Consider the following 14,600-nt stretch of genomic DNA (forward strand, 5'->3'; position numbering starts at 1 on the left):
AAAAATAAATTTCTTTAAGAATAAAATAATTGAAATATCCATAAATTTAAACTAAACATGGAAGTTGTATTTTTTTTTTTTTAAATAAACATGTTTAACTAACTAATAAATTTAAAGACGGGAAAAAGGCTTAATTTGTATTTTTTTTCCTTTCTTTGTTCCACTTGATAGCCCGCATCACCACTCAGTCATAGAATTCAATCAACCCATCTTAACCGGTAAAATTATTATAAGAGTGAGTATTTAAAAATACCTAGTAAGATACGTATAGTTTTCATACACAATTATATTTAATAAATAAATAAATATTTTCATACCACTCTTCTCTTATGGAGTATATTGGTGACCAAACGACATACCCATCTTAGGTCCTTTTAAATTTTCAAAGAATTTCATCTCTCTTTTAAAAAACTCGAAGGTCTATTGACAATTCATATATATTTAACTAAATACAAAAATGCATAGGAAAACATCCCACTTACACACAGATATCTTACCTTGACAGATTTGAAAAGTTGTAATGGAATGTAAAATAATGCACGTGAAAATCTTTTTCTTTTCCTCTCTCTACCATGGCTCTCTTTATTTTCTGTGGTGAAATAATGAGATTTCTTGCAATATTTATAGTTGAAATTCTCAATTGAGTTTGAATGCAACAAAAATTGAAAATTTGTATAATAGAAGGAATTTGGATAAGAATTGGTTTCAAATGATAGAGTTGATAGGATGCTCTACTATTGGCTTTCCTAATACAATCATCGGATTAATAAGAATTAAGCTAAAGTGACCGAATTGGTTGACATAATGGCTGATCGACACTCACAATTTGCACGTGGGTCTCGTGTGAATTAAAAAATTTCGACCCCCTATGTGTCTATTCGATCATCCTCTATGTCAACCCCAATATTAGTGTAGCAAAACCCAATTAATAATCAATTAAACTACTTGAACAAAGTAGTTTGACAAAAATGATTGACAAAGTGTGTGTTGGTAAGATCAAGACCAACGAATTTTGTTGCTTTCAAAAACTGTTTTTGAATTGAGTGGTCTTGATTTTGCCAACAACTACTTTGTCAACCTTTTTTGTAAACTTACTTTGTAAGCATAACATTACTCATTAATAATAGGACACTTGGCCAACTTATACATGGTTTCAAAAAGTTATTTGAATTGTACTATACTATTGGTTTCATATCAATCACGTGGTGGTAGGAATTCAAAGAGGAAAATAATTTTAATTAATTAATAATGCAAGGGAATTCAAAGAGGAAAATAATTTTAATTAATTAATAATGCAAGCTCTCACCAACTCTATTAACCTGTTATTTTTTTAATCGGGCTTAACTTGATGTAGTATAATTTAAAATGATTTTTTCTCATATTGATGTCTTCTAAATAATTACGAGCAACAAAAGGAGTCCAATATTGATATACTAAAACGTGCTCTATCAACATCTAATTATTTGACCCAAAAATATAAGAATTTAAAACATATTTCACTTTAATCCATCAATTTCAAAATATAAATATATAGCATGTAGAATAAATAAATTTTTTTCTATAAAATTTTCGGGGCATTTCATTAAACCATTTAAATCTTGAATGACCTTTTTTAATTATTATTTTTGTTAAACTCTTGAATGCAAAAGTTTCTATTCGTAGAACAAGTTCATTTTTCCATCCATGTAGCAAAATTTTCTTAAAGATAATGATGAGACTTTAATGCATGTATTTGTTAGAAGTGTGACTCAAATAGGATCAAACTGAATTATATATTTCTACCTTTTTTGGGATTTTTTTTAGGGTTGGATCAAGTGTACTATAAATACAAGGCTCATCTGTCAGTTTTATTGAAGCATCATTGCTGTCCAGTTGTAATTCTCTTCATATTAATAAAATTCGTCGTTCCTCGACTTAATTCATCATTTACTTCAATCTTGTTCGTGGTATTTTGCGATCTTGTATTATACTTCAAATTGATGTTCATTAAATCTCAATTCTTGCGTTTCGTTTCCACCAGTCCCATCAGTATTCTTCTTGGCTTTTAATACAATTTTAACTATTTTATTTAAAAAATTTAAGTTCTTAAATGGATAAGACATGTATTATTTCCATCTTATCTTCATCACTTTAATCACCAACAAATAGCATACTAGATAACTTCTACACCCTCGAGTTGACTCTTGCATATAGTTGACGTTTCCAACATTAATACATCCATTAAGGTTTCTCTTTCTAAAGAGCAACAAATGGACAATGAGCGATTGGTTCACAAAAAATTTCCACCAAAATGAATATGGTGCGTGTATAAAAAATGCTTTATTGGCAAAGTTGCAACGCAAATCATTATTGGATAAGTTGTGCACGCGCATATTTGAGATATTTACACTACTAATTGTCGACGAGACTAAATGTTCATTTGGCAGGGTTTCTATTTTTACTTCTTCTTTTTATAGAATAGTTTAATGAGAAAGTCACTTTAAAAATACTTTTAGAAAATTATCCAAATATATTCATGAACAACTTCTTAATATTAAAAACAACTTTGAATTTTCAAGTCTTGCAATGGGACATAAATACAAAGACAAATTTATAAATTCTAATTGGCATCTTATTCCCAAGCATTAGCACAAACTTCAGCTTCATCTTTGTAATATAAATAAAAACTGTAAGTGATTAAAAAACACGTGATAAATTTAGACCAACTTAATAGAAATTTGGATAAGATGATCGCTGAAATGTATAAAAATAAGTAGATGATTGAAGGTTTTATGTGCATTAGTGATGAGTGTAATTCACTCATTGAACTAGCACATTTGTTCTTGAACCGTTTTAAGCGTTTTGATGTGCATGTTCATGTTGTTTAGACAACTCGGATAAAATGGCATTTTCCGGAGCTTGAAATGAAGCTAAAGTGTTGATCATCGAAGTGGGTATGGAATGGAGATGAAAGGAGATAAAAACAAAGTGGAAAAGAAGTTACTTCATGGGCAAAGGAGGCGAAACAATACACGAAGCGCCACGGTGCCGCATCTGGGCGCCTGGAAAATAAACAAAAGCTCGCAAAGGTCTGGGCGTCGCAGCTTTGCCTATCGAGAAGAAGAAAATTAATTTCCTTTAAATCTTTTGGTCCGGTCCAAATCCAACTCGTCTTTAAACATTAGGGGGAGTATGAATACAAAGGAGAAGACCTAATAATGGGGGGAGACAGCTAAAGGAAGAAAAGAAAAAAGAGATCGATTGAGGGGAAGAACGACTACAAATTGGGAGAAGAATTCAAGCGGCAAAATGAGTTTTTCATAATCTTTTCTTTTCCATGCTCTTTCTTTTGTATTTGACTTTGTCATTTATCTCATTTATGAACTAAATTCTAACTATGAGGTTAATGTAACCTAACCTAAGGCATGTTTGGATTCTAATATAGTTATTTTTGTTGATTTTTCCATTAATTTATTTGTGTTGATTTTTGTGTAATGCTTTCAATTATCTGATCAATAATTGAATGATTTGATACTTTAAATTTCGGCACTTGAGAGAGAGAGAGAGATTAAAGTGTGATCTAAGAACAACATAACCTAAATTTTATAGATTTAGAGAGAAAGTGTGAAATCTTTGAGGCTTATTCCATTTAAGAATCACGTACTTGATAATTTCTATATGCTTGAATCGGAATAGAGATATTGAAATTAAAATATAGAGATAAATTTTATTTGGCATTTGAGAGAGGGAATAGAATTATTCCAGGGTTCTTACTTGTAAATTTAGGAAAAATTGATAGAAGTAATTGAAAAACATTATTGAAAGGGTGGTAAAAGTATCCCATAGACTTGCTCACTTTGATAAGTCTCTTATAATTTGCTTGACCTGTCATCACATCTACGTCAGATTAGCATAAACAAAATTTGATTTTCTAGATAAAGTAAAAGCTAAAATAATATAGTAATTTGTTGGAATCAAGTATCAATCATTGTGGGTTCGACACTGTATTTCCAATATTACATTACAAAACTTGACACCGTCCACTTGCGGTATAATTCACATTATAGAAAAATGCATGATAAGTTTTTGACGCCATTGTCGATGATTGATTTTTTGACTTCTATTGATATTAGGGAAAATTACAGCCGGGGTACCAAACCTTTCGTTTATTAGCAGACTTTGTCCAAACCTTTCATTTGTACCACTGGAGGTACCAAACCTTTAAAAAATTTGCACTTGAAGTCCAAATGGATGGAAACCGTCCGTTGATCGTTAGTTGACCAATAAAATTAAACATTGACCAATTTTTGACCAATTGAAAGGGGTAAAAAGGTAAAAGTTACTTAACCCTATAATAAAACAATTAAAATTAATAACTAAAACATTAAAAAAATACTATTCATCTCCTTCTTCACCCACCCCACCCCTACCAACACGCCACCCTACCCCCACCCCTCTGGTGTAGTCTTCTTCTTCAGCTCTACACTTCCAGCACTTCCTCCTCCACCACAACCGCTGGCACCACCACCTCCTCCACCACTTCCACTACCACAAGTTCCATTAGTCTCCATTTGACTCCACAAACTCAAAACGCTTACTTCCTCTCCAATATAAAAAATCGAATCAAAATAAGTCAGGGTTTATACAGATCCCCAAATTCCAAATAACCTAAATTGAAATAAAACCCACAAAAATACAAATAAAATTACTCGATTAGACTCTCTAAAATCTAGGGTTTGCAAATGGGAGTATTGAAAAAAAGTGTCTGCATATAGGAAACACTATGAAAGAGTTCTCCTTTCTCTCTCTACATAATCCATATGTGCGGTGAGATTTGTAGAATACCCCAAAAAAATAATTAATACTCCCAATAACAAAATGAAAAACAATACACTTTCTCTCTCTAATCCCATGCATTATTTCTTTTTCTCTCTCTAAATTCCTTTCTTTCTCTACGAAATTTTGTTTGTTTTTTTCTTTGAAAATTCATCCCTTTTTGACCAAGAGTGGGGTAGGGAGGTTGAAGAAGAAGGCGGCTGTTTAATTTCTATTTTTGGTTTTGGATGGGGTAGGGGTAGGGTGGCGCGTGGGTGGGGTAGGGGTGGGTGAAGAAGGAGATGAATAGTATTTTTTTTTATGTTTTAGTTATTTATTTTAATTGTTTTATTATAGGGTTAAGTAACCTTTACCTTTTTACCCTTTTCAATTTGTCAAAAATTGGTCAATATTTAATTTTATTGGTCAACTAACGGTCAAACGGACGGTTTCCATCCATGGACTTCAGATGCGAATTTTTGAAAGGTTTGGTACCTCCAATGGCACAAATGAAAGGTTTGGACAAAGTCTGCTAATAAACGAAAGGTTTGGTACCTCAGCTACAATTTTCCCTTGATATTATTATCAATTAGAATTTATTTTAATTTTAATTTTTATTAATTTTATTGCTTGTCTCTATTTTTTATTTTCTCTATTTATGCAAAGGGCAAGAAACCTCGACCTATTGTATGTTGATCCTAAATCACAACGCACATTCTGCCTTTTAAAGGGTACACGATGGATGAACGTGAAGCAGTGACAGAACAAGATGCAAGAGCAGCTAATGAAAATAATCAACAACGGGCTATTTGAGATTATGTCGGACCAGTTGTCAATGACAGTTATTTCGGTATTGCACATCCAGCTATTGCTGTAAGATAATTTCGAACTGAAGCCAGGATTCATACATATGATATAGTGGAATCGGTTTGGGAGTGCTCCGACGGAAGACTCAAATGCTCATCTAGGCTCTTTTCTAGAGATTTACGATACAGTGAAGATGAATGGAGTTAATGTTATGATAATTAGACTTTTCGTCTGTTTTCTTTTTCCTTGGGGAATAAAGCTAAGGCTTGGTTCCAGTTGCTATTGTATTTTTCTGTTAGCTCAGAAATTCCTTACCAAGTACTTTTCACCTTCCAAGTTAGCTCAACTTCGAGCAAGATTGGTCAATTCAGACAATCCAACTTCAAACAATTTTATGAAGCTTGGGAGAGATTTAAAAACCTGCTTAGAAGATGTCCTTAACAGGATTTTCAGATCTTCTACAATGGGTTAAATGGGCATACAAGAACTATAGTGGATGCAGCTACAAGAGGGACTCTAATGGCTAAAACATCTGATGTTGCTGTTGATTCTTGTGTAATGCTTTCAAGTACCTTATCAATAATTGAATGATTTGATGCTTTAAATTTTGACACTCAAGAGAGGGGGATTTATGCAGATCTAAGAACAACATAACTTATATTTTGTAGGTTTCGAGAGAAACTATGAAATCTTTGAGACTTATTCATTTAAGAACCATGGACTCGAGAGAGGGAATAGAATTATTCCAAGGTTCTTGCCTATAACTTTAGGAAACATTGATAGAAATAATTGGAGAAGTTGAAAAACATTGTTGAAAGGGTGGTGAAATTATTCCATAGGCTTTCTCATTTTAATAAGTCTCTTATATTATGCTTGAACTGTCATCACATCTACGTTAGATTAGCATAAAAATACCAATTCAAAATTTGATTTTCTAGATAAAGTAAAAGCTAAAATAATTATAGTAATTAGTAGGAATCAAGTATCAATCTATGTGGGTTCGATACTCTACTTCCAATATTATATTACAAAACTTGACATGTTTCACTTGCGATATAAATCACATTATAGAAAATGCGTGATGGCTAGAGAGATTACATGAGTTTTGTCTTAGAAAGGGACCATTTGTCTCAATTTACAAGTCGAAAGACCAAGTCACTTGCCTGTCCAATTTCATTTTGGCTATAGGACTGACTAGAAATGCATGCCATTACCTGAAATCTTGCACTCCTGATTAGTCGTTAAGGTCGACTACACAAGTCATCATTATACCTAGGTAGTAGCTATGACTTAGGCAATGATTAACCAATGTTACGTAATCATTACTAGCTCATGATCGGTAAAAAATAAGGCGCTAACATCACGAACTCCACGAGGAGTGGTTGATGATTAGGTGGGGATAGTTTGTTAGTAATTATGAATCATGATATTTCTTTCAATTAGAACTGTCATTGTTCGAGTTGGTATCATATCCTGGGGTCTAAACTTGTCAGTAGTATAAGAATGGTATTTCAACCTTTTTTTTTTTATAGAGATATGAGATCGCACATCAACAAAAACTATGCATTAAAACCTATATGATTTTTCACTCTAGCATATTTAGTATGCTAAAACGTACAATTTATTCAAACATTTTTATTTTATCACGAAAGTACATTGTTCTAGATGATCGTAGAAATAACTTTCTCAAAAAAAAAAAAAAAAAATTAAAAGAATATTTCTTGTACATGACTTGTAATAATTTGCTTGTATTGTCAAAAAACATTCTCATTATTTCCTGTGTCTCATAATAATTGTGATTGCAGAGAATAAAAGTCATTTGTGTGCTTCGTACAAAAGGCTGATTGCAACAGAGAGTCTCTTCCTTTAATGAGTGGTCGGATATAATTCAAAATGAAAAAGCCTGGTTTAAAGTGTTTATCTTTGTTATAATTGCCTGTCCAAATGAGACATAACTCTATAACAAAGTAACAATTATGATATATACAGCTATGGGATCAAACGGATGAATGACAATTGCTTAGCCACATAGAGCATATATCGTATTTACTAATCGATAAGACTAAACTACTATTCACAAGATTTTTAATTTATTTTTTGTTTTCGTTTATTATTATATAGTTTCACTCCATCAACCAGGTCAAATCTATCGCGATTGCAAACGATCTAGTTACTTTTGATCTTTGAGCAGACACTATAATAGACAAAACAAAATAAATGGAGAATGTTGTTTGACTGAAGCCAAGCCTCTATGCTTTGAAATGAGTGCAGAAATTTCTCTTCAAGAGAATATCTTTACACAAAAAAAAAAAAAAAAAAAAAAAAAATAAATTAAAAAAAAAAAAAAAAAAAAAAAAAAAAATTAATTCATTAATAATAATAATAATAAAATAAAAAATTTAAGGAGAAAAGCCAAGAGGTATAGTTAGCTTTGACTTCTTTCCCTTTTCTTCTCAACGAGAGGCTTTCCAAAAGCACGGGTTTTTCGACCTCCATGATTTTTTTCATGTCAGCGACATATTTCTATGTTGGTTTTACACAAAAAAGGATTAATTTATTTCGAAGCCCACCTTTTTCTAGATTTAGAAGACAAAATCTAAGATTGATGATGAAAAAGCTTGTTGAACCAATGTTAAACTTATTGTAAATGTATTATGACACAATTTGTTTATTTTTATTCGCATTTAAAATAATTTTAAGACTTTAGGCTATATAAGCAAATAGCTTAACCAAATTTTTTATGCCTCTCTTTCTAGCTTAAACAAACATGGTGAATGACTCACTAATCCATGTGTAGAATCTAATAATAAAAAACAAAGTAGACTTTAATCGATTCCTTTACCCTCATCATTTAGAATTCTCTTACTTTAGGGAGATTAAACTTTTAGAATATATTTTTGTGGAACATTTCCACCTTATTTGATTCCAAGAATTCGTATAGTGCTCAATAATAAACCACGTGCATCTATTTTTTTTAATATTCTTTTTCGATTTTACATGTTTATAATACCTCTTTCAACAAGATTTTACTTTTCAGTTTATGCATTCTAAGAATGAGTTAATTAAATAATTTCAATTTTTTTGTTCGTACAAAAGTAGAAGTGATCGAATTCCACCAGATACTGATATAACATCAATTGGTTGATCTTCCTCCGCACCCCCCCCCCAGTCTTTGACTAGATGTTACCATGTGTACTCTATGAAAATTCTGATTGAGAATTTCTGTACACATAGCAAGTTTGAAATAATTTTCATTCATGAATATGGACCATGATACAGTTGTGCCCGTCTCGGGTTCATTAAGAAGAAAATGAAACAATTTCTTGGGAAGAATTTATAGAGCATGCATCTTTTAGGATAGAAAATGATGGTTGGTCAAAAACTAACTTGTCTCACTGAAAATTAACTAAATAAGAAATCCAAAACGTAATTTTTGTATAGTTGCAATCGATGAACAAATGTATCATGTTTCATAATTTCGTAATCCATATTAAAAAATGAAGATCAGCACGTGAAGTGAACCACTTCTTTGTCCAAAAATCATTCTTTAATTTCTAAATACTATTAAGAAAAAAATACATTTCTAGTCCATAACTACTGCTTAAATAGCAAGTTGGTCTCCAAAGTTTAAAAATGAACGTGTTGGTCCCAAAATTACATAATAATTGCACAATCGGTTAAGAAAAATCGTCCAAATCTCCATAAGTTCTTATGCGACACTTATATAAACATATCTTACTTCAAATTTCTAAACACGAGCTCAAGTAAAGACACAAAACTAGCTTTATAAAATTAAACATTTAGCCGTTATACGATGATTTACGGAAATTTGAACAGTCTTTGGCATGGAGATTAATTGCCAGCTATAAATAAAGGTTGATGATCAATTCGTTACTATAACTAAAGGTTGCAGAACTAATTGCAACTTTATCTACTAATAATTATTTGTGACCAGTCCTTCCAATCACATAATGACATCAAATTTTCATGTTCTTTCAACAAAATTATTTGGATTACAATTTGAAAACTAAATTATAATCATGAGCCATCTAATCGACAATCAATGTGGATGGTAAAGGAAAGTGATGAAGGCAGTCTAAATTTATAATTTTTCTTGGTGGAGGGCCCTTAATTTGCTAGCACCACCAGAAAATGTACTCTTTTTTTTTTCTTTTTTGAAATAAAGCATTTGATAGTAGGTATAAGACATTTATGTCTCAACTCTTGATATTATATCACTTCTTGCATCTATGTTGGATTATTGGACCTCTTTTCACAGATGTAAAATCAATATAAAATGTTAAAGAAAAAGAAGTTATCAAATTTTACATGGTATATATATGTTACGACTTGTTTGCAATATTGGATTTTTAAAGTAAATATAGTGATGATCAAACGAAGTAATGGAAAACATTCCTAAAAGACCTAGCTCTTCATTATCTTGTACACACGAACTTATATCTCTAGATAATTGTTAGTACGAGTTAGACAAAATTCCTCAAATTTTCAACAAGAAATAGCCAGTTTTGTCAAGTTTGAAAGAGAAAATAGTTAATGATAAATTAATTTTGACATTGGTTAATTGGTCGTACTCATAGGGTAAACAATGTGAGTACTTCAATGTGTTGACGTCAAAGTTTATACACAAGTTTATATCTCTATCTATTAGTACGAGTTGAAAAAAATTACTCAAATCTTCATTGTGAATTAGTCGATTCTAAGATCTAGTTTGAAAGAGAAAAAAGTTAATGATAAATTATTTTCAAAATAAAAATTGATTATATCGGTCGTAGCATAGGATGATCGATGATGTGAGTATTTCAATGTGTTGACGTTAAAATTTATAAACCATCAAATCCACCCGTGAGCACTCCTGTTTACTAAGCTAGTGGGTTGTGTCCACACAATACTAATTAATTGAAAGAGGACACAGTTTGGGGGGAAAAATGATCACATCTTATAATTTGGTGTACGTTGTGTGGCAGGCAAGATAAAAGGGTACGCAAATCAACGGTTTGAAATTAATATTTATAAGTAATAATTCACTTTCCAATGAAAATCTCAAAAGACAAACATCCTCTCAAATGTCACATTCTTCAAAAACCCACGAGCAACCTCTTAATAAAATAAATTAAATATATAAAACAATACATCGAACCCCAGATAATTAAGATTTCTTGGTCCCCCATATCCCCATTTAGAAAAGATATATTATACATTTAAAAACTCATATAATTTGATTATAATATTAGAGGACATTACATGATATTGCCAAGAGCATAATTGAAAATATTATGCTTTTATTAATTATTGTGCATTTATCTTTTAGTACACGTAACAAAGAATTGAACGAAATGACCACAAAAAATTATTGAATCAACGTCAAAATTTTTGAGAATAAGATGTGATTTGTTGTTTTTTTGGAGTCTGTTTGGGAGTGATTTTTTAGAATTGATTTTTTAATCGTTAGGAGAAAATTGAGGTCCATTTGTGAGAGAAGAAGTCAAATATGATTGTTGGAATAGTGAAATAACAGTGAAAAAAATCAATTTTTTGGGTGAGAAAATGGCTCTCAAACAGGCTCTTGATAATGCCTTCTTGAGTTTTGTAACTACGAAATAAAACATGAAAATCTCTAAAACTGCAATATTAAATTCGATTTCATAGATAAACACGATTTTAACAACTTTTTTCATTAATATTGTCCATTATCATTCACCCCTATCATCCGTGCCAAACATACATTAAGAATGTAGGAACTCGTAATATAATTGATGGGTGGGTGCGAAGGTCACTAATCAAATTGTGTTCTTCAAATCTCATATGGATTTGCTTCCCGACAAGTACTAGCAGAAGCAAGGTAAATTCTATGACGTAAAAGTGAAAAAAGATAAAACTAAGTCCGTGAACAAAGTTTAAAAAAGAAAAAAAGGGAATCCAAAAAAAAAAAAAGAAGTTAGGACAAGGGTTTTTGGTAACCTACCAAGATTTTTTATTTTCCAAATACAAAGAATCATCACTCCAAATCCCTTTAGAAAAACACAAAGACAAAAGGGAATTAGAAGAGTGTGTATTTAGGAGAAACAAAGCCCACAAATTTCAATAGAATAGAGGGACGTAAAGGAACAAATTCAGTTGCTCGAGGAAGAAAAAGAGGAAACAAGAATCCAAGATGCACTAAACTCAAAAGGGATAGTCCTACTCAAGAGTGTTGCCTAATCCCAGTCAAACCATTCTACAATCCAATGATCTCAATATGAAATCATAAAAATATAGTGCCAATCAAAAAAAAATTTAATACCCCACTTGCAATTTTTTCTTCACAAATTGATATTTTTTTGTCTAAACAATCATGTTTGGATAAAGAAATCACCTAGCAGAAAAAAAAAGATGAAATTGGAAGAGAATTCATTGTAGTTTCATGTCCTTAAATTTGCCTGCTATTAATCTTTCATGACTTTGTTAACGAACTAATTTCATCTGTGCGTGAAAGGTTTGACTTGTGAGTTTATAAACTTTGAGCATCTTCTTTACGAGTCCATTTTAAGGGCGAGTTCTTACAAGTCGGGTGGGTCGGGGGATTTGGTTTCTTCATTTCTTCTTCATATTAATTTGTTTGCATAGGAGATCATGTACAAGCAGATGTACACCTATACCGTCCAATGAAAAATTGTCAAGTTTCTTCTTATACAAACCTTATCAAAATTTCTAGTACGCACATCATTTCTCTTATTTTTCTTTGTTCTTCCTTTGTGTCCATTTTAGCAATGAAAATGGCAGATTACCAATCGTCCTTTCCCATCTATAGGAAACACTCATCATTGCTCCCAACAGTCCTTTTCAACCTCTGAAAACTGAGCTTCCAAGATTGATTTTCCCTCCTCCCATACCTTTCCTTCCTCTTTTCCTCCCAACAATTTAAAATATCACTCTCTATATTAACTTTTCCCTCCCTCCTCCTTTTCCCTTCCAGTTACTTCCCTATGGTGGATTCTTCTTCCAAATCTCTCACTGGCTTCTCAACCTCAGAAAACTAAGCTTCTAAGATTGATTTCACTTTCCCTCCCCCTTCTCCCTTTTCCCTCTCTATTTACTTTCTTCCATATGATGGATCCTTCCTCAACAAACTCTGTCACTGGCTTCTACAATTTCCTAACCCGGGGAATCGATGATCTCGAACGAGTTTTCCTGTCCAATAATTTCATGTCAATTCAATTCCTTCAAAGAAATTTGTCCCTCTTGAGATCATTCCACAATCAGTTGACCCTTTTGGTTCAAAAACTTCACTTGCCAGTTGGTGAAAAATGGCTTGATGAGTACATGGATGAAAGTTCCAGGCTCTGGGATATTTGTCATGTCCTTAAATCTGGAATTTCAGGCCTGGAAAATTATTACTCTGCAGGATTCAACATAACTTCTTCCCTCGATGGCCATCGACGTTTAAGTCCACAACTTTCGCGTCAGGTGAATAATTACTATTGAATTATTTCGTCTAAAAGTTTAAGTGCAAGATGTGCACAGTTGCTCTGACATGGCATTGAATCGCCTCTTCACTACTAGAGAAGGCACTTTATTTATTTAAATGTGGTCCTAACAAAGAGAAAAAAAAACTAAAATCAACCATATTCATGGGTAAAAATTGAATTTTTTTATTGGTTGTGGCAATTTTTGTTCACTTATTGATTTTCTTGATCGAATTCTTGAAAAAACAGGTTATTCGAGCAATATCAGGATGTCAAAGAGTGGCTGTGGGATTGGAGGAGGAGAACAGATCACTAATGGAGACAAGAATTGAGCCACTCTCATTAAGATTTGAAGAGAGAGTTTCTGTAGAATCAAAACTGAATGGATTCAACGGATTCAGGGGAGTTTTATATGCAATGAGAAATGTGAATTCAATTTTACTGATGATCTTACTCTACGGCCTAGTTTTCTGCTGGCCGGAGTTGAATTTTTCAAGAGGAGGATACGAAGGGTGTTTGTTCTTTGGATCATCCTTCATGATCTCAACCGCAAGATTGCAGCAGAGGGTGGCATCTGAGATCAATCAGATGACGTTCCGTGGCGGGATTATGCTACACGAGTTTCGACTATCCAAGATTGCCATGGATGAGCTGAGGGGAGAATTGGAGAGGAACTGCTTACAAGGAACTGTAGATTGGGAATCAGAAGTTGGAATAACAGAGAGAATGGAAAATTTGAAGAGTTGTTTTGGAGTATTGAGAAGTGGTACTGAGAATATCATTGGACAACTTGATGACTTTTTTGATGAGATTGTTGAAGGAAGGAAGAAGTTATTGGATTTATGCAGCCATAGGTAGGGAATTTAGAAGCTCAATTCAAACAAGTAGGGGAATCCATAGTTGGATGGTTGTAACTTTTCATTTTAGTTTCTTTCTTTTCTTCCTTCTAGTTTTATGCAATTCCCTTATCGTTGGCATGCAGTACTAGAGAGGACTCGACACTAGAGGGGATAAGATTTTGCTTCTTCTTCTTCTTTCTTAATATGTCCAATGCTATCTGATCCATGCATTATTTGAAAATATCATTGGGCAGTGTAATCAATCTTATGATGAATTTGTTGAAGGAAGGAAAAAGCAATTGGATTTATGCAGACATAGGTAGAGACTTTAAAAGCTCCATTCAAGTATTTGAAGATAAAAATACAAGGGAAAACAAGTAGGATTTTCATTTTAGTTTATATTTCATTTCATCATTCTTGCTCATTCTCCACATGTTCGGTATGCACTATTGAACAAAAATAGACAGTATAGTGGATATGATTTTAGTTGGGATTCTCAATGTTGTAATAAGTTGTGCAATCCACTTGATACTAACAATATCATTGGACAACTTGATGATTTTCTTGATGAAATCGTAGGACGGAGGAAAAATTCTTGGATTATGCAGCCATAGGTAGAGAATTTAGAAGTTAATTCAAGAATGGGAAGAAAAATAAAATAGTCTAATAGATAAGATTTTCACTTTTTTTACTTTTT

The 14,600-nt window shown here is 32.3% G+C and overlaps 1 protein-coding gene across 1 annotated transcript; it reads left to right on the forward strand.

Annotated features, from left to right (window-relative positions):
* Positions 1-12,360: 12,360 nt before the first annotated feature.
* LOC111394381 (protein BPS1, chloroplastic-like) lies at positions 12,361-14,211 on the forward strand. The gene is made up of 2 exons (XM_023020170.1): positions 12,361-13,065; positions 13,314-14,211. Exons 1-2 carry the CDS (start codon positions 12,706-12,708, stop codon positions 13,920-13,922), a joined length of 969 nt encoding a protein of 322 aa, XP_022875938.1. The 5' UTR covers positions 12,361-12,705; the 3' UTR covers positions 13,923-14,211.
* Positions 14,212-14,600: the final 389 nt, after the last annotated feature.

Source organism: Olea europaea, chromosome 5, assembly GCF_002742605.1.
Source record: "Olea europaea var. sylvestris chromosome 5, O_europaea_v1, whole genome shotgun sequence".
NCBI lineage: Eukaryota > Viridiplantae > Streptophyta > Magnoliopsida > Lamiales > Oleaceae > Olea > Olea europaea.

What these genes read in the sequence shown, in the direction of transcription:
- LOC111394381 (XM_023020170.1), top strand. Translation starts at nt 12,706, where the DNA reads ATGATGGATCCTTCCTCAACAAACTCTGTCACTGGCTTCTACAATTTC. An exon ending in GTCCACAACTTTCGCGTCAG is followed by an intron (nt 13,066 to 13,313) that starts GTGAATAATTAC and finishes TTGAAAAAACAG; the next exon opens with GTTATTCGAGCAATATCAGG.